This window comes from Phacochoerus africanus, chromosome X, assembly GCF_016906955.1.
Source record: "Phacochoerus africanus isolate WHEZ1 chromosome X, ROS_Pafr_v1, whole genome shotgun sequence".
Lineage (NCBI taxonomy): Eukaryota > Metazoa > Chordata > Mammalia > Artiodactyla > Suidae > Phacochoerus > Phacochoerus africanus.
In genome coordinates, this window is record NC_062560.1 from 43,726,673 (window position 1) to 43,746,588 (window position 19,916).

Consider the following 19,916-nt stretch of genomic DNA (forward strand, 5'->3'; position numbering starts at 1 on the left):
CAAACTGGTATCAAGAGATTGTAGCAGGCACTCGGACAGAAAGGCCATGAGGAATGGGAGGGATCATGACTTTTCTCAGCCCCGTGTATGCTAATGAGTAAGTAGAGTGCTGGTTTGCAGAAAGAAGTGGTGATGAAAATCCACTGGCAGGGATGGGGAAGCGGGGAGAAAAGAAAGAAAAAGTAAGAGAGAAAGAAAGAGCATGAGAAAGCTCTAGCACTAGCTCTGTTCATTGGCTTGGAACACGCCCCAGTTTAAATAATTTAATTATTAAATAATAATTCTTCTCCTTTTTTTTTTTTTTTTTTTGACTGTGCCATGCAGAAGTTCCTGGGCCAGGAATTGAACCCGCACTTCAGTTGTGGGCTGTTGCGCCACAGCTGTGGCGATGCCGGGTCCTTAACCTGCTATGCCTCCAGGGAACTTTCTAAATGATTATTATCACTAACTGCTTTAATTTAATTTTCCTTTATTTTCTTTCTGGTCGGGGTGATGGTGGGATGGGATTTAACAGAAAGGGGACCTTATCTTCACTTTCGTTTAAGGGACCTTGACAAGATTGCTATTGGATATAGATTTTGTTTTAGGTTTAAGTTTCTTATTAATGAATACTTCAAAACTATATTCGTTTTAGGGATTGTTTCTCTAAAATAAGTTCTGTTGTTCATTCAGTACAAGGAACAGCATCACTGCGGGACAGAGCTCCCATAAACATCAGAAGGCCTTAAGAAGACGCTTCTTTTATTTATTTATTTATTTTCTTTCTTTCTTTCTTTTTTGGCCGCCCTGAGGCATGTGGAGTTCCCAGGCCAGGGATCAGATCCAACGCCAGATCCTTTAACCCACTGTGCCGGGCCAGGGATTGAACCTGTGTCCCAAGCAGATACTTCTTTACTTCTATCTTTCAGATGAATCAGAAAGTACCACATTTGGGAGGAGGGAGCATTGGACACACAGGCTCTCGGTTTTTCTAGACCCTGCCCAACCACTTTCATTGTGACGGCAGATTAGTCCCTTCACCTCTGTGGACCTCTGCATTCCTCTGCATGGTGATCACAATTTTAGCCTTCTGGGAATAAAAAACACCTAAGGGTCTCATCCAAAACATCCTCACATAGACTCTCTCATCTCACTCTGAAGAAGAAAAAGGGAGCACTAGGTAAAACCTCAATTGCCTAAGATCTGGAACTTAAATTTACAGTAATTTCTCATACTTAGGCGCATGCACTTTTCTTCCTGATTGTGCAATAAAAGGCAGGAAGTGAAAAAGGGAACATCCTTAATGCTCAAGTTAAGTCAGAGGCTCATTTAAGATATACACCAGTGAATACGTGTGAGAAAGCAGAAAAATAACTAAATTTGAGCCTCAACTAATCTGCATTTGATGTCCTACCAAATACCAAAATGATGTGTTCAGAGAACTAAACCAACAACTTACCTTTTCTCTCACATAAGCAGTATATGTGCATCGTAGTAAAACTCAACCCGAGTACAGCAAATGTGAATATTTAATATATATTTTTTAAAAATCTTCAAACTCTGTACCATTTGCCGAGAACAGATTTGATGGTTTATATGGGAATGCTTTTTTCCTCCACTAGGCAATAAACTCCAGGAGGAGAACCCTTTTACCGTTCCTCCCCCTTCATCCCCTCCCCCGCCCCGCCCCGCCCCACACACTCTGGTTATTTTGTTTGGGAAGGAAGAGGGAAAGACTGTAAAGGTTTCCTTCATTAGTGTGCAAGCATTCATTCAACAAACGTTTTATTGAGCAGCTAGGGAGAAACTGAGCCAGACTTGGGGGATTTAAAAAAAAAAAAAAGACAAGCCTTTTGATGTCAAGAAATTCACAATTCCAATAGGGAGACGATACACAAGTAGTTATTTTACTAAGTTCTCGTTCAATTTTAGAGTGATACGTGCAAGTTCTAAGAAAGTACAGAAGACAGGGCAAGGAAGGTAGGGAAAGTGGTTGGGGAAATCTCCCGCGGGGGGTGGGGGTGGGGTGGGGGGTGGTGACGCGGGCCAGAAGACGCGGGGGCGGGGAACGGGTGATCGGGAGTGAGGAATGCGAATTTCAGGGTCCTTCTTGCGTCAGCAGGACTTTCTGTTCCCTCATCAATTGCATCACAAAACTCAACTCCCCCGGAGACTGCACACGGGAGCCCTGCCGCATCTAGAACTTTGCCCAGCTGAGACGCAAGGGCAAAAAGACCCGCCTGCCAAAGCGGCACTCCCAGCAGCGGGACGGGCCCGGTGGAGTCCTCGGAGGGACGGGGCAGGGCTGGGGGCGGGGTCGGCCGTGCGTGGGCTGGAGCCGGCTGGGCCCGCCCCTGGGGGCTGGCGCAGGAGCCGGGTGTAGATTGGTTGTGTGCATTTGTCGACCTCTCTTCATAGGCAGCACAGGGCTGCTCTCGGGACTTTGATTGGCTCCCCGGGCGCTGAGTGGTCATTGGCTATGGTGGGTCGTCAGGGCGACTGAGAGGAAAAAGAGCAGGGGTGTTGGGCCTGGCGGGCGAACCTAGGCTGCGGGTGGCTGGGCGGTTTCGCGGGGGTGGTGTACAGGAGAGCTGCGGTGCCCGGGGCGCCCAGGGCTGAGGCTGCAACTCCGGGAGGTACCTGAGCTAGTGGGCAGGCAAGGAGGAGCGGCCAGTGAGACGCCGCGGGCCGGGACCATGGGCTGCTTCTTCTCCAAGAGGCAGAAGGCTGAGAAGGAGTCGCAGCCCGAGGGCGAGGAGGAGCGGCCGAAGCAGTACAGCTGGGACCAGCGCGAAAAGGTAACCCAAGTCCCATAGATGCTCGTCTCAGCCCCCTCCGAGCCTCTTGGCGAGGGTCCCCCGCCGCCCCGCAGCGCCAAGGGGGGCTGACCCAGCAGCTGCTGCTCCCGCACGCGCGCTCTCTCCCGCGAGTAGTTGAAGTCGGAGTGAATGACTTTTTGGGGAGCCGAGAAATTGAGCGCTAGAGAGGGCGCCACGGAGGGCTGTGCAGCGCTGGAGGGGGGCCTAGAGCTCATTGTCCGGGTTGATGGACCCTGCGGGCTTTCCTTCCTCGCTGCATCCCGGCCTTCGGTCCGGGGATGGACTCGAGGGAGGGAAGGGAAACCCGGCAATGCCCTAAATCTCACATCTGCTCGTTTCACCAGCAGCGCCCAGCGGGGTTTTGTGCAGTCCTCGAGTTACACATGGGACTGATTCTCATCTCTTTCGCGGCTTATGTTCTTTCTTTCTGTGGCTGTTTTCTCTTTTGTCTGCCCCTGCCAGTAAATCTCTTTGGTGCCTCCTGATAGATTCCGCTGCTGAATTTTCTCAAGGACGAAGTGGACCGTTTGACCTACAGCTTTGCTTTCCCTCCTCTTCCAGTTACCCGAAAGGAATAAGGAAAATCGAATCAGCCTTGGAATGTGGGTTAAGACTGTAAGATGAAAATAACCAGCATAAGCCAGGCGATATTTTCCTGTTGTTTTAATGAATGAAAATGCCCTCGTTTTTACTTTTCTATATAGCCAGAAACGAACAAGCTTTGAGCACGTCCACCAGGGTTACACAAAACACACTTAGTCATAAATTTCATAATGCTTCCTCTTTCTACATAGTTCTCCATTTGACAGATTTATCAATTATTTTTCTCTTCCAAACAAAATGAGAAAAAAAATTTGAGTGTTATGAACAGTTAACTCCTGCTTAATGCAACATGTCTTTATGCAGAAATTCTTTCTGGTAAATTTCTTATTAAAGTTTTGATTCCATAGACCATCCTGCATGAATTGCAACCCCCAGGAGAATTTAATCATGTAAACTCAGTTCTCCAAGTGTCAGATTTAAGAAATTGGATGCTTTTTACAGACTTCTTGGCCCCATCTTTCTGCCTCTGGTTTCACAGGGTTGCCGGGTCTTTATTGATTCTCTCTTATCCATAGTTGATAGCAGCATTTTATTTATTTATTTGTTATTTTATTTTATTTTTGCCACGCCTGTGGCATGTGGAAGTTCCCAGGCCAGGTATCGAACCAGACCCGCAGTTGCGGCAATGTGGGATCCTAACCCACTGCACCACAAGGGAACTTCTGATAGTGGCAGCAGCAGTTTGTAACGTAGGAGTGGAAATACTTTACTTTCTGTCTTACAAGAAGATTGCATCTATTATTTAAAGTTATTTGGTGGACAATTTTTAAAAGATTCATTTATGTGGCCTTAGGGGTGTTTTGTTTTTTTGTTTTTTGTATTTGGCCCCGCCCATGGCATGCAGAAGTTCCCAGGCTAGGGATTGAACCTGTGTCATAGTAGCTACCCAAGTCACTGCAGTGACAGTGCTGAATCCCTAACCGGCTGTGCCACAGGGGAATGCCAAAACTCAAGTACTTTTAGTTTATTATTATTATTATTATTATTATTTTTGTCTTTTTGCCTTTTCTAGGACTGCTTCCCATGGCATATGGAGGTTCCCAGGCTAGGGGTCGAATCGGAGCTATAGCCACCGGCCTACACCACAGCCACAGCAACGTGGGATCCGAGCCCCATCTGTGACCCACACCCCAGCTCACGGCACTGCCGGATCCTTAACCCACTGAGCAAGGTCAGGGATCGAACCCGAAACCTCATGGTTCCCAGTCGGATTCATTAACCACTGCGCCACGACGGGGACTTCTGTTTTTTATTTAGAGTAGCTTGGTTGCCCTCTGACTCATTACTTCATAATAAATTGTTTTACAGTTGCCTTTATTAACATAATGGTTCTGTTGAATGGAATCTCATTGATCAATCTTTCTCCTTTTAGATAAATGGATGTATTCTGTGATTTTTTTTCCCCCTTTGGCACTTCGGCTAAGTAAACACACTGAAAAATAGAATAGTGGAGACCAACATCTAACCTTTTTCTCCCAAATGAGGGTATAGCAAACTTCCACATGTAGACATGGTTTTAAGCTTACAGGGAACACTTTTTGGGAACCCTACTAGGTACTAGAGTTGTAGGGGAGTAAGAGGTGTTGCTGGGTATGTAAAATAAGCTCATGCTTCTGAGTTGTGTATAATAAAATCTCAGTCAACTGAACTACCCCAATTTTTCTAACTCGATAAGCATTATATTCTGAAAACAACCCCTCTTAAAAAGCTTTTGGGGGAGTTCCCATCGTGGCTCAGTGGTTAACGCATCCGCCTAGGAATCATGAGGTTGTGGGTTCGATCCCTGGCCTTGCTCAGTGGGTTAAGAATCTGGCGTTGCAGATCTGGGCTGTGGTGTGGGTTGTAGACGTGGCTTAGAGGCAGCATTGCTGTGGCTGTGGCGTAGGCCGGCAGCTACAGTTCCAATTTGACCCCTAGCCTGGGAACCTCCATATGCTGCGGGAGTGGCCCTAGAAAAGGCAAGAAGACAAAAAAAAAAATCTTTTGGATTATTAGAGAAAGACAGTTACCAGCTGACATCGGGAGACAATGGAGATACCACATTTCCCATCATTGCCTTTTCTCTTTGGAACTTTTTCTTTTGGAATTGCTAGGCGTTCACTCTAGGGTACTTCTAATTTATGACAGCCTGCTAATGACTTTAAAGATTTTTTTTTCTAGCCCCTTACCTCTCATGAGGTTGATAGGGGTAGTGTGCAAATGTTCTGTATTAGTCCAGTGATGCTTTTATTGAGTTTAGCATGGTCTTGCTTGCTCCTAGAGGATTTTACTTGTACCTTAAAAAGCATAGACTGCAGGAGCTCCTGGTGTGGCTCAGTGGTTAACAAATCCGACTGGGAACCATGAAGTTGTGGGTTCGATCCCTGGCCTGTGCTCAGTGGGTTAAGGCTCCAGCGTTGCCGTGAGCTGTGGTGTCGGTTGCAGATGCAGCTCAGATCCGGTGTTGCTGTGGCTGTGGTGTAGGCCAGCGGCTACAGCTCCAATTCGACCCCTAGCCTGGGAACCTCCATATGCCAAGGGAGCGGCCCTAGAAAAAACAAACAAACAAACAAAAAAAAAGCGCAGACTGCAAATACAGTCCAGAGAACAGAAATGAGACATGTTGGATGTATACTAACGGAAAATGGTTCGTATTCAAAGTTTAGGTCTCTGTAATGTGATCATGGAGTATAACAGAAACAATTTTAAAGTTCAATCAGGCAGTTACCCTTCAACTGTAAGCCTTAACTGCAAAAACAAAGCGCATTGCCTGAAACGTTTCCTTGCCACTTGGAAAAGTGGTGTTTCAATTTTTCCTTAGGTTGTGTAATAAGAGTATCTTTATCAAGAGGCATCCTCTGGGTTTTGGGTTTTGAGCTGCGTAATTGGGTCAGTCTTAGGGGACTGAAGCTCGGAGAGGTTGTCTCAATTAGAAAGAATGTTTGGGGACTAAGTGTTGTCATGACAACTGATATACTGTAATCAACAGTGTAAAAAGCTCATTTTCTTTTGCTGACTTTGAAAAAGAAAAACGCTTACTGTACAATTACTCCATTAACATAAGGAAAAATATTTTTGGATTGTGAGATCTGTGTTTAAATCATTTGGAAAGAGATGCTTTTATCCTTGTTATCTGTGTGTTGCCTCCCATAACGAGGCAAACTATTCTATATACACACACACACCAAGGAAGACTCAAAAGTGTGAGAGCTGACTGGCTTTTTTGAGTTAAAACAGGAAATATTTGAGTACAAAGGGAAGGTGAGTAGTACAGGAAAGTAGCTTTCATTTTCTGGTTATTCATACCAACACTCTACCTAGATGATAGAAATGATGGCATAGGAGTTCCCGTCGTGGCTCTGCAGTTAATGAACCCGACTAGTATCCATGAGGACACAGGTTCGATCCCTAGCCTCGCTCAGTGGGTTGAGGATCCGGCATTGCCTTGAGCTGTGGTGTGGGTTGCAGACACGGCTCGGATCTCAGGTTGCTGTGGCTGCAGCTCTGATTGGAGCCCTAGCCTGGGAACCTCCATATGCCACTGGTGTGGCCCTAAAAAGCCAAAAGAAAAAAAATGATGGTATAGCTATGAAAACTGTATGGACAGCACATCTTGTATCCTCAGCTATAAAATGAAACCTGGTAGGAGTTCTTTGGTGGCTCAGTGACTAAGGATCTGGCATCGTCACTGCTGTGATGTGAGTTCGATGCCTGGCCCCAGGAACTTCTGCATGCTGTGGGCGTGGCCAAAAAAATTTAAAAAGTTAAAAAATAAAATGAAACCTGTAATGATTTCTCTACTATTTCATAAGGTAAAGGCTTGTCCCGAGGAAGAGGGGTTAGACAATAACGGTCACCTCTGAAGCTGGAACTTTTTTTTTTTTTTTTTGGTCTTTTTGCCATTTCTTGGGCTGCTTCTGTGGCATATGGAGGTTCCCAGGCTAGGGGTCGAATCGGAGTTGTTGCTGCTGGCCTACGCCACAGCCACAGCAATGCGGGATCCGAGCCGCATCTGCGACCCACACCACAGCTCACAGCAACGCCGGATCCACAACCCACTGAGCAAGGCCAGGGATCGAACCTCATGGTTCCTAGTCAGATTTGTTAACCACTGCACCACGACGGGAACTCCCTGAAGCTAGAACTTGGACCAGGGGTTGGACAGGACAGAACTAGTCTTACTATAAAGCAGATCTTAACTCCCAGACTTGTTCATTAGTGGAAGGAGTGGCTATGTGAAGAACTGATCTCCATGTCAGTCAAAACATTCAGACAGATGGAGTTCCCATCGTGGCTCAGTGGTTAATGAGTCCGACTAGGAACCATGAGGTTGCAGGTTCGATCCCTGACCTTGCTCAGTGGGTTAAGGATCTGGCATTGCCGTGAGCTGCGGTGTAGGTCACAAATGCGGCTCGGATCCCGCGTTGCTGTGGCTGTGGTGTAGGCCGGCGGCTACAGCTCTGATTGGACCCCTAGCCTGGGAACCTCCATATGCCGCAGGAGCGGCCCCAGAAAAAGGCAAAAAGACAAAAACAAAAAAACCAAAAAACACACACATACACATTCAGACAGAGGTTGGATGGCGACCTACTAGAAGGAAGTGTCTGCATTGAATGGGGGCTAGATGCTGTTTTTAGCCCTTTAAGTACACAAGGTATTCTAGTTATCCATTGCTACATACCAAACCACCCCAAACTTAATAGCACAGAATAATGGCAAGTACTTATTCTGCTCACAGCTCTGCAATTTGTTTAGGGCTCAGCAGGGTTGGGTCTCTGCTTTACGTGGCATCAGCTGCGGCCGCTTGACTAGGGGCGGGAGGATCTGTTTTCAATGTGACTTCATCACAGAGCTGCCTGGCAAGTTGATGCTGGCTTTTGGCTGGAGCTCAGCTAGGGCTGAGGGCCTGGGGCCTAGGCACGTAGCCCTAGCCCTGGCTGCTGCACGGCATGAAGGCTGGGTTCCAAGGGTGAGTGTCTTAAAAGAGACTGGCAGAAGCTGCATGGCCTTTTCTTTTTTTTTAATAATGGTTTTTATTTTTTCCATTATAGCGGATTTACAGTGTGCTGTCAATTTTCTACTGCACAGTGAGGTGACCCAGTCACAGATACATGTATGCATTCTTTTTTCTCACATTATCATGCTCCATCACAAGTGACCAGACATAGTTCCCAGTGCTATAAAGCGGGATCTCACTGCTTATCCATTCCAAAGGCAATAGTTTGCACCCAGATTCCCAGTCCCTCCCCCTGCCTTGGCAACCACACGTGTGTTCTCCATGTCCACGATTTTCTTTTCTGTGGAAAGGTTCATTTGTGCCATATATTAGATTCCAGATGTAAGTGAAATCATATGGTATTTGTCTTTCTCTTTTGACTTCCTTCACTTGGAGAGTCTCCACTTCCATCCATGTTGCTGCAAATGGCATTATTTTGTTCTTTTTCATGGCTGAGTCGTATTCCATTGTGTATGTATACCACATCTTCTTAATCCAATCATCTGTGGATGGACATTGAGGTTGTTTCCATGTCTTGGCTGTTGTGACTAGTGCTGCAATGAACATGCGGGTGCATGTGTCTTTCTCAAGGAAACTTTTGTCCGGATATATGCCCAAGAATGGGATTGCTGGGTCCTATGGTAGTTCTATGTATAGTTTTCTAAGGTACCTCCATATTGTTCTCCATAGTGGCTGTACCAGCTTACCTTCCCACCAACAGTGCAGGAGGGTTCCCTTTTCTCCACACCCTCTCCAGCATTTGTTATTTGTGGACTTGCTACTGATGGTGCATGGCCTTTTCTACGTAGCCCCTTAAGTCAGGGAACATTACTTCTGCCACAGTTCATTGGTCAAGGCAATCACAGATGTCTACCCACGTCCAAGGGGAGAGGACCTCTTGAGGGGGGACGTGTCAGAGACCTTGTGAAAACGTGTTTTAAATCCTCTACATAAAGTTGTGGTTAAAGGAAATAACTAGTTCTATGTTTAATCATTTAAAAATAGCTTTAGCGAGATAGAACTCATATGCCTTCTAATTTAGTAATTTAAAGGTTTCAATCCATAGTTTTAATAGGTTCACGGGCTCATGTTACCATCCCTATGATGTAGTTTTAGAACATTTTCATCCCTCACAACCCAGCCCCATTAGTAGTCATTCCCCACTCCCCCCAGCCCTTTGAAACCAGTTTTACTCTCTATCTCTATAGATTTGCCTACTTAGGACATTTATCAGTGGATTCATACCATATATAGTCTTTTGTTCTTGGTTTCTTTCACTTAGCATGCTTTCGAGATTCATCCATATCATAGCGTACATCAGTAATTTATTCCTTTTTATTGCTGAATAACATAATATAGCATAACTATTTTATTTCATTTTATTTCTAAATAAATTTCGCTTATTTTACAATCGGTTTTGTTTATCCATTCATCAGTGGATAGACATTCAGATTATTTCCACTTTGGGGCCCTTACAAATAATGTGGCTATGAATATTTGTGGACAAGCCTTTGCATAGACACACATTTTTATTTCTCTTGGAGATATACTTAGGAGTGGCATTCCTGGGTCGTATAGTAAGTAACCCTGTGTTTAACTTTTTGAGAATCTACCAAACTGTTTTTCAAAGGGTCTGCACCATTTACATTTTTGCCAGCAGTGTGCAAGGGTTCCAGTTTCTTCACTCACATAAAATGAGAAAAGAGGAAAAAGCACGTCAAGTGGACAGTGTATGGGACCGGGGTTTTAATTTGCATTTTGCCCTATGCTCCGTCTCACCAGTCGGGTCATTCAGCTTTTCCAGCTCTCAGTTTCCTAAGAGCCCTTCTAGGTCTTCAGTTCTTTGAGCATCTCAGGCAAGGAGGTAAGCATTGCTAGCAGCACTCAGGCAAATCTGAGTGAACAGAGGAGAAAGTGATAGGATGTAAAATGAGATTAAGAATAGATGAGATTGGAGTTCCCGTCGTGGCGCAGTGGTTAACAAATCTGACTAGGAACCATGAGGTTGCGGGTTCGATCCCTGGCCTTGCTCAGTGGGTTAAGGATCTGGCATTGCCGGGAGCTGTGGTGTAGGTCGAAGACTCGGCTCAGATCCCGTGTTGCTGTGGCTGTGGCGTAGGCCGGTGGCTGCAGCTCCAATTCGACCCCTAGGCTGGGAACCTCCATATGCCGCGGGAGCAGCCCTAGAAAAGACAAAAAGACAAAAAAAAAAAAAAAAAGAAAAAAAAAAGAAAGATGATACGAAAAAATCCTTTCCAATCCTGATGTGTTACCCAGTCTGTTATTTTGTCATGGCAGCCAGTCTTAGTCTGCTCAGGCCCTTATGAACGGGGGTGCTTAAACACCAGGAATTTATTGCTCCTGGTTCTGAAGGCTGGGAAGTCCAAGATCAAGGCACCAGCATATGCAGTATCTGGTGTCAAAGATAAATACAGCTGGACATTATTAGTTAAGGCAATGAAAACAGATTTTGTTCAGTAACTCCTGACAGGGGAAAGAGCTGAGCTCCGTTTTGCTTTGTGCCAAGGTGATGTGAGCCATGTGAAGGAGACGGAGGGAGTGGGGAGAGCAGGGGCTCAGCGGAGCCCGTGAAGTGAACAGCTACCCAGTTGGTCCTTGCAAATGAGATTAGGCCAGCAGTGCTGGTTAGCTGGCATTTTTGGAAGTTATCCTCCCACGGAGCCTGGCCCTGTCCTTCGCAATAAGTACGTTTCAAAGGAATGGCTCCCAGGTCCTGGAGAAAGACACTTTGCAGGTATAAGAGATACAGCCACAATTGTCAGTGCTTTTTAATAAATGCTCTGAGAAAGGGAGGTCAGGGGCCTATCATCAGATGTTGGCTGGAACAAATGGTAAATTTTCTCGCAGGGTTGAGCTTTCTCAGACTGGCATTTGAATAGGGGCCAGGGGCCCTTCTAGTAGCCTAGTGCTACGAGAAGCCATGCTAGAGTGTGGTCAAGTCTCTTGGTACAGGGATTTGGACAGATGTGCAGTGTGCCAAGAGCCCTGCAGTCCTCACTGGTGACAGCCCACTTCCTGCTTGTAGTCAGGAAGCTGCCCTCTTGCTCTATGCTCACATGGCCTTTCCGCCGCCGTGCCTGCCTGCGCATGGAGCGAGTGAGAGAGAGAGCGCTTCTGAAAAAGGGCACGAATCCCAGCATGAGGGCCCCTCCCTCACGACCCCTTCTAAACCTAATTACCTCCCAAAGTCCCTGCCTCCAAATACCATCACATTATGAGGTTACCGGGCTTCAACATAGGGCTCTTGAGAGGACAGAAAACGTTCAGTCTGTAAACACAGCCCACGCAGACGAAGAGAGCAGCTCAGTAACTTTAAAATTAAGAATAGAGAGTTCCCGTTGTGGCTCAGTGGGTTAAGAACCCTACTAGAATCCATGAGGATGCAGGTTTGATCCCTGGCCTTGCTCGGAGGGTTAAAGAGCTGGGGTTGCTGCAAGCTGCGGCATGGGTCACAGATGCAGCTCAGATCCAGTGTTGCTGTGGAACTAATTATATATTAATACCATTGAAATTTCTGTTAAATAGTGTATATCGTATGTCATCTATAATTTCTCATACAAAAAATTTGCAAAATCCCTTTTTAGTAAGAAGTATTAACTATTTTATCTTTGTCTAAATATTGGTTTGTTTCCGACTTAAATTCTCAGATAAATGTGCTTGCAAACTTTTGAATCTGCTGTCTGGGCCTCAGGCAGAGATAATTTGGCCAGACTCTTGAAGCCCACATCAATTCCCCAGGAAAAGAGACACATTTTACATAATAGCTTTAAGGAGTTTCTAATCCAGTGAGAGAAACCATAAACTGAAGCCGAAAGATTCCTCTTGCTTATTGAGTTTGAGGCCTTGGTAGAGGCAGGCCATCTCCTGGGCTCCTTTTCAGACAAATCTACCGGTGGCACTCACACCCGCCGTGGGAGGGGGACTGGTGCCCAGAAGAAGGCCAGAGAATGTCTGTCATCCTCCTTAAGGCCTAAAGCAGAACTGACTTCAGCCACTCTTGCGTGTTCCATACGCGATCAAGATCCCGTTAGCCTGCTCCGCGGCCACATTCCCATCTCCTTCCACAAGCTCGACCAAGCAAAAGGCAGCTCCACTTCCTTTTTCCTGAAGGTCGAGACAGAGGAGAATGAAATGGAGACGCCCAGGGGTGCCTCTGCCTGGCTTTCTGTAGAAGGATAATATATATCTTCTTGCTCAGAAGTTGGCCAATGGCGGGAGTTCCCACTGTGGCTCCGTGGGTTAAGAACCTGACTAGCATCCATGAGGACAAGGGTTCCATCCCTGGCCTCGCTCATGGGGTGAAGGATCCGGCGTTGCTGTAAGTGGTGGTGCAGGTGGCCGACACAGCTCGGCTCCCATGTGGCTGTGGCTGTGGCGTAGGCCGGCAGCTGCAGCTCCAATTTGACCCCTAGCCTGGGAGCTTCCATGTGCCACGGGTGCAGCCCTAATAAGACAAAAAAAAAAAAAAAAGAGAGAGAGATACCTGGAGACCACCTGCCTCTGGGTACAATCTGAGGTAATCAATTTAAGCGGTTAAAATGAATTCAACAAAGACAGGTGCAGTGCCTCCATGGTGCCAGACACTGTTCTAAACGCTGGCGACAACAGGGGTTTACAGAACAGATGATCCCTTCCCTCGTGGAGCTTATGTTCCAAGGGAGGGCAGGGGGAAGACGGACAATACATATAGTTCAGAGGAATGTGTTAAAAAGAAGCTAAGTGCTTTGGAGAAAAATAAGGGTAAAGGCGTAATATTGGAGGAGGTGTTTCTCTTTTTATCCCCCATTGGTGAACTCCCCCCCCCTTTTTTTTTGACTTGCGTTACCTCTTTTTTTTAAGTTTTATTGAAGTAGAGTTGACTTATGAGGTTGTGATCATTTCTGCTGGACAGCAACGTGATTCAGTTCTACACGTACACATGTCCATTCTCTTGTAGACTTTTTCTGTTTTAAATAGATGGGTTATAGAGTTCAGGCCTAAAGCTTTAGATACATTAAGGGACATAGATTGGGGGTTTTTTTCTTCCCTTTTTTTTTTTGTCTTTTCTAGGGCTGCAGCATATAGAGGTTCCCAGGCTAGGGGTCCAATTGGAGCTGTAGCCGCCGGCCTACACCACAGCCACAGCAACACAAGATCCGAGCCGTGTCTGAGACCTACATCACAGCTCACAGCAACGCCGGATCCTCAACCCACTGAGCGAGGCCAGGGATCGAACCCACAACCTCATGGTTCCTAGTCGGACTCGTTAACCACTGAGCCACGACGGGAACTCCATAGATTGGTAATGTCATGTAGGTACTCAGGAAAAGGAGAAGCAGGCTCCTGGTTGAGGGAAACTGGAAAGCTTCGCAGAAAAAAAATTTGACAGGTGGACAAGTAGAACTAGGAGAGAGCCTTCTGGGCAGAGGAGAATCAGGGGGCATAGACAGGTCTCAGCAAGTGCTTCAGCTCTACTGAGGAATAAAGTTCCCATAGGGGGGCAGTGGGAGTTAGGACTAAAATGTAACTTGATGTCACATGATGGTGACTTACATCGAAAGGTTTTCTAATAACTTCCCCATTTGTACACAACCTGAGATAAATCTAACTTGGTTGTGGTGCTTCTCATAGGATTGATTTGCTTTTCATTTCTTTTTTTTTTTTTTTTTGGTCATTTTTGGCTGCCCCCATGGCATTTGGAGCTCTGGGCCAGGGATCAGATCAGAGCCACAGTCTCGACCTAAGCTGCAGCTGCTACAACGCTGGATTCCTAACCCACTGTGCCTGTGCTGGGCCATGGATTAAACCTGCCTCCCAGCTGCTCTCAAGATGCTGCGGATCCTGTTCCTCCACAGGGGGAGCTCCTGCTTTGCAGTTTTTAAATACCATCCATAAGCATGTGTGAAATGGATCTAAACTTTTCTTCCTTCTTTCCTCTCTCTCTTTTCTTTCTTTCTGCCTGCCTTCCTTCAGTGTTTTTGTTTGTTTGTTTGTTTGTTTTTGTCAGTGCCTGCAGCATGCAGAAGCTCCTTGGCCAGGGATCAAACCTACGTCACAGCAGTGACCTGAGCCACAGCAGTGACAATCCACTAGGCCACCAGGGAACTTCCTAAAATTTTCTTTTGTTCCGACTTTTTCTTATTAGAGTCTTGCTGGATAGACTAGTAGCATAGTTCTTTTTATGTTGTCTTTAAGGGTTTTCATAAAGCCGGGATGAATAAAACAAGAATCTGGTGTTCCCTTTGTGAAAACTCTTCAGCCACTGCTTCTACTTCTTTCTAGTAGTAATAGCTTTTAACTTTTTGAATTGGTTGTGGTAAGCTAATTTTAAAGACATTTATTCAATTCATGGACAAAATCTTAAGTTGTTGGTATGAAATTGTTAATATTCCTTTTTAACTTCTACTTTATTTATAACACGCCCCTGTTCATTCATGCTGTCTGTGTTTTCATTCTCCTTTTCTTGATTATTCCTGTCAAGTTTGCCTAATTTTTAAGTCCCCCCCCAAAAAAAAACGATTTTGGGTTTTGCTGATGTTTTCTATTGTGTATTTGATTTCTAAATCATTAATCTCTCCTTTTATTTTCACTTTTTTTCCTTCTACAGAAAGTAGATTTATTCTATTATTGTCCAATTTCTTCACATGGACATTTAACTCATTAATCTGAGAGTTTGTTTTTTTTTTTTAATTTTTGCCTTTTTAGGGCTGCAACCCTCCTTTTTAGGGAGGTTCCCAAGCTAGGGGTCAGATTGGAGCTATAGTTGTCGGCCTACACCACAGCCACAGCAACGAAGGATCCTACACTACAGCTCACGGCAATGCCAGATCCTTAACCCACTGAGCGAGGCCAGGGATCGAACCTGACTCATGGATACTCGTCAGGTTTGTTAATCACTGAGCCACAACGGGAACTCCTGAGAGTTTTTATTGTAGCGATTTACAGTTATACATTTCCCCCAAAGCACCATTTTTGCTGCACCTCATATATGGTGTCTTAATGTTTAATTCTAAGTATTTTAGGTTTCGATTATGATTTTTTTAACCCTTGAATTATTTAGCAGTGTCTTTAAATTTTCGAATAGGCAAGGATTCTTAAAAGTGTCTTTTGTTATTAACTTCTAACTTATTTGCCTATTGTTCTATATAATGGCCTGTGCATTATCTGTTATTTAAGATTTGTTGAGGGGTTCCCTTAAAGCCTAGCGGTTAAGGATTTGGCATTGTCACTGCTGTGGTTCAGGTTTGCTCCCTGACATGGGAACTCCCACATGCTGTAGGCATGGCCAAAAATAAATAAAGTAAAATTTGGAGTTCCTGTCGTGGCGCAGTGGTTAACGAATCCGACTAAGAACCATGAGGTTGCGGGTTCGATCCCTGGCCTCGCTCAGTGGGTTAAGGATCCGGTGTTGCCGTGAGCTGTGGTGTAGGTTGCAGATGTGGCTCAGATCCTGAGTTGCTGTGGCTCTGGTGTAGGCTGGTGGCTACAGCTCTGATTGGTCCTCTGGCCTGGGAACCTCCATATGCCGTGGGAGCGGCCCTAGAAATGGCAAAAAAAAAAAAAAAAAAACCAAAAAAGTAAAATTTGTTGAGGCTTTCTTTATGATTTGGTGCTAGTACATAATTTTTTTAAAAAAAATCTTCAATGTGCCGTTCCCGTCAGTAACAAACCCGACTAGTATCCATGAAGACTGGGTTCGATCCTTGGCCTCACTCAGTGGGTTAAGGATCTGGCATTACCCTGAGCTGTGGTGTAGGTTGCCGACGTGGCTCGGATCCCGAGTTGCTTGTGGCTGTGGCGTAGGCTGGAAGCTACAGCTCCAGTTTAACTCCTAGTCTGTGAAATTCCATGTGTTGCTGGTGCAGCCCTAAAAACAAAACAAAACAAAACCAAAAACCAAAACAAAATAAAAAAACCACCTTCAATCTGTGCTTGAGAAAAAAATGTGAGTATACTCTACTTGTTGGATGCAGAACTCAAACTTACTCATTGTGTAGTGTGGATCTCCTAGATTCTCGGAGTTTGGTTTTTGTTGGTTTTTTTTTTTTTTCCTACTTGACCAATTGATAATTGAGAAGCAGCACTTGAAGACACTCCTTAGATTTCAATTTGCCAGTTCTGAGGATTTGGAGAGGTGCTGAACCACTGTCCAAGTTAGTCCCCACCCATTTTTCTCAGCTCTTCACCAGCATAGGGTTTCTGCCCTGCCCCAGATTGGCTCCCAGGGAAATCTGGACCAGAAATCTGAGTCCCAGCAGGTGTAGGAGAAGCATCGCTGTCTCAAGATTTGCGAGGGGGTGAAACACGAGCAAAACTCTCAGAGGTTCCTTTTCTATTTTATCCTCCCACACCCACCACAAGGGTTTCTCATGGTTTCCCCTTTTCTTGGTGTTTTCTCTGCCTGATCCATTTGGGATGAGTCTTGGGCAATGGGGAGCCAGCAACTACACTAGTTCAAGTAGCTTGGTAGAGACCAAACTGGAACACAGTACCTTTACATATGTGTGTCGCCTGTGAAATCCTAGGAGTGAAATTGCTTGAGCATGTCTTCCCATTTTAAACCTGTTGCCTCCTATATGTTCGTTCGTTCGTTCTTTATTATTTTTTTTTCTTGCTTTTTAAAAAAATTTTTGGTGTGTGGCACGACCAACCTCCAGGCACATAAATCAGAGCCATGCTTTTTCAAACCTGTGGGCAGAATAATAGAAAGTATTAGGGGGGTTAACACGAACTAAGTATTTTGTGAAACTGTTATTTCATTGGTATGTGTACATGCACAAATACTCAAAGGTACATGCACTGGGCTGCGCTGGAGCATGTACTAATGTGGATTGTAGTCCAAAAAGTTGAAAACTACTGGACTAGAGAAACTAGGAATCATCTTTGACCCATCCTTCTGCCTTACCTCCTACAGCCATTGAATTACGAAATCTGCTGGTGGGACTTCCTCAGTATTTCTCAAATTCCTCCCATCTTCCTCTTCCCGGCCAACCACTGCTCTGGTTCCAGCCCTTTCTGGATGGTTGCAACAGCCACACTCCACTTGTCCTTATTCTCACCAGAATAATCTTCCCAAAGTGTACATTTCGCTTATTTAAATCCTTCTGTGGTACCCTGTTACCCACGGATAACTTCCAAGCTTCATCCCACGGCCCCTGCCTATCTCTGTGGCTTAACTTGCTCCCATCGCAGTATCGCTGATAACACCAAACTACTTTCTGTTTTCCTCACACTGCCTGAAGAATTTCATTGTGTTCATTCTTTCACTCTTGCCTGGTGTGGGAAGGGAGGATCCTTTTTTTTTCTTTTTTTTTTTTTTTTTTGTCTTTTTAGGGCCACACCGCAGCATATGGAGGGTCCCAGGCTAGGGGTCCAATCGGAGCTCCAGCTGCTGGCCTACACCACGGCCCCAGCAATGTGAGATCCAAGCCGCGTCTGCGACCTACACCACAGCTCACAGCAATGCTGGATCTTTAACCCACTGAGAGGCCAGGGATTGAACCTGCATCCTCATGGATGCTAGTCGGATTCATTTCCACTGAGGCAGGACAGGAAGTCCAGAAGGGAGGATCCTTTACTCCCACCCCTTTTACCTAGTAAACTTCAGCTTATTCATTGTCACCTCATACAGGAAGTCTTATAGCGCTGCTTCCCCTGCCCCTCAGTGTTCCTCTGTGTTTCCTGAATATTCTGGGTACTTCTCATTCTACAGCCAGGTTGTTTTAAAATCATCTGTTTAGGTTAGTGTTTACTTCTTTTACGGAAAGAGCTGGTCATGTGCATTGTGGCCCTTAAAACAACGTCTGCTTCATATTGAGTGTTCAAATGTTGGTTGACTGAAGTTCTAGAAAGTTAAAGTGCCTTTTTCATTCACGTTGTTCATGGGTGACAAAATTGACACTAGAAAACAGGTGGCTCCTATTGCCTCATGCTCCGTACCAATACTTGCTTCTAGAATCTTGTATAAAACTGGACAAGTACATTTACTGAGTCACACTGAATAAGTCACTTTAAGCTAGTTTGTTAACAATTAAGATGATGAAATTATCTTTGTAAATACAAGCAAGTTTTTACCTATTGTACCTATGGGAGCCTGTTTCTGGTACATGAATAGTATGAAATTTGTGTGAAACCATATATTCACAAAGAGTAGACAGTACAAGTAGATTTTAAAGTAATTTGGAAAAATCTAAATGGTCTTTTAGTGACTGTTTTTGAGATGTTGTCTAAAATTTTAAAACTAATGTTTTTGTTTCTCTTTTTTCTTCAGCTACTTTAACTATCCAGGCACACCATTTAAAAGATTATGTGCACTTTAGTTTAGAATACCTAAAGGGGGAAATGGGGAAATTTGAAAATTACATTGGAGGACTAGCTCAATAAATGTTTGAATAAAAGTTGTAGAGGGAGTTCCTTGGTGGCCTAACAGTTAAGGATTTGGAGTTGTCACTGCGGTGGCTTGGCTTCAATCCCTGGCCTCAGAAAAAAAGTCGTAGATGAAGATTCTGACACATACTGATTCTTGTCCCTCCAGGTTCTTCCATTTTCAGTAGCGTATTGCAGAAATCAGTTGGGGGTTAGAAACTAAGACCCAGGCATCAATTTGTGGAAGGATAGAGAAATATATTCCAATCTGGGTGTATTTCCAATTCCAGAAGTGTTTTTTTTTTTTCTTTTTATGGCAGCACCTGTGGTACATGGAGGTTCCCGGGCTAGGGGTCAAATCGGAGCTGTAACTGCTGGCCTACGACACAGCCATGGCAACACTGGCTCTGAGTCACATCTTCGACCTACGCTGCAGCTTGCGGCAACACTGGATCCTTAACCCACTGCATCCTCACGGAGACTACATTGGGTTCTTAACCCGCTGAGCCACGATGGGAACTCCTCAAATTTCAGAGACTTTTAAAGAAGCTGAAGTTGTCTTAAAAGTGAAACATCACTTGACATTGTAAATCAACTCTACTTGAGGTAAAGAAAGATTTCAAAAATAGAGATAAAAAAGCGAAGCATCAGAAAAAGAAAAGGGTCAAACCTGAAATATTCTTTCATATTATCCAGTATGCTGTATGTATGAGAATTTTCCCACCTGTTTCCAAAAAGTACTTTTACAGTTGAAATGTTGCAACAGGATCCAGCAATGTCCACACCTGGCTTGGCTGCTATGTCCTTGAGTCTTTCTTTATCTCTAACAGTTTCCTCTCCCATTCCCCTTTATGCCTGCTATTTTTTTTTGTCTTTTTGCCTTTTCTAGGGCTGCTTCCCACGGCATATGGAGGTTCCCAGGCTAGGGGTCGAATCGGAGCTGTAGCCGCCGGCCTACACCACAGCCACAGCAACACAAGATCCGAGCCGTGTCTGAGACCTACATCACAGCTCACAGCAACGCCGGATCCTCAACCCACTGAGCGAGGCCAGGGATCGAACCCACAACCTCATGGTTCCTAGTCGGATACGTTAACCGCTGCGCCACGACAGGAACTCCGCCTGCTATTTATTTATACAGGGTTTTTTTTGCCCTGTTCCTTTTCTTACTATGT

General features: G+C 45.1%; 1 protein-coding gene and 1 long non-coding RNA gene across 2 annotated transcripts in view; one reads left to right on the forward strand and one right to left on the reverse strand.

Annotated features, from left to right (window-relative positions):
* The first annotated feature begins 2,395 nt into the window (after positions 1-2,395).
* Positions 2,396-19,916, forward strand: part of RP2 (RP2 activator of ARL3 GTPase) — a 43,846-nt gene continuing 26,325 nt past the window's right edge. Inside the window, exon 1 of the mRNA XM_047765728.1 lies at positions 2,396-2,777. Coding sequence (XP_047621684.1) covers positions 2,676-2,777 — 102 coding nt within the window. The 5' untranslated portion in view covers positions 2,396-2,675. The remainder of the gene's footprint in view (positions 2,778-19,916) is intronic.
* The window catches only part of LOC125118859 (uncharacterized), a 58,363-nt gene continuing 50,298 nt past the window's right edge, over positions 11,852-19,916 (reverse strand). Inside the window, exons 2-3 of the long non-coding RNA XR_007132903.1 lie at positions 16,869-17,064; positions 11,852-12,501 (exon numbers count right to left, since the gene is read on the reverse strand). This is a non-coding gene — a long non-coding RNA (uncharacterized LOC125118859). The remainder of the gene's footprint in view (positions 12,502-16,868; positions 17,065-19,916) is intronic.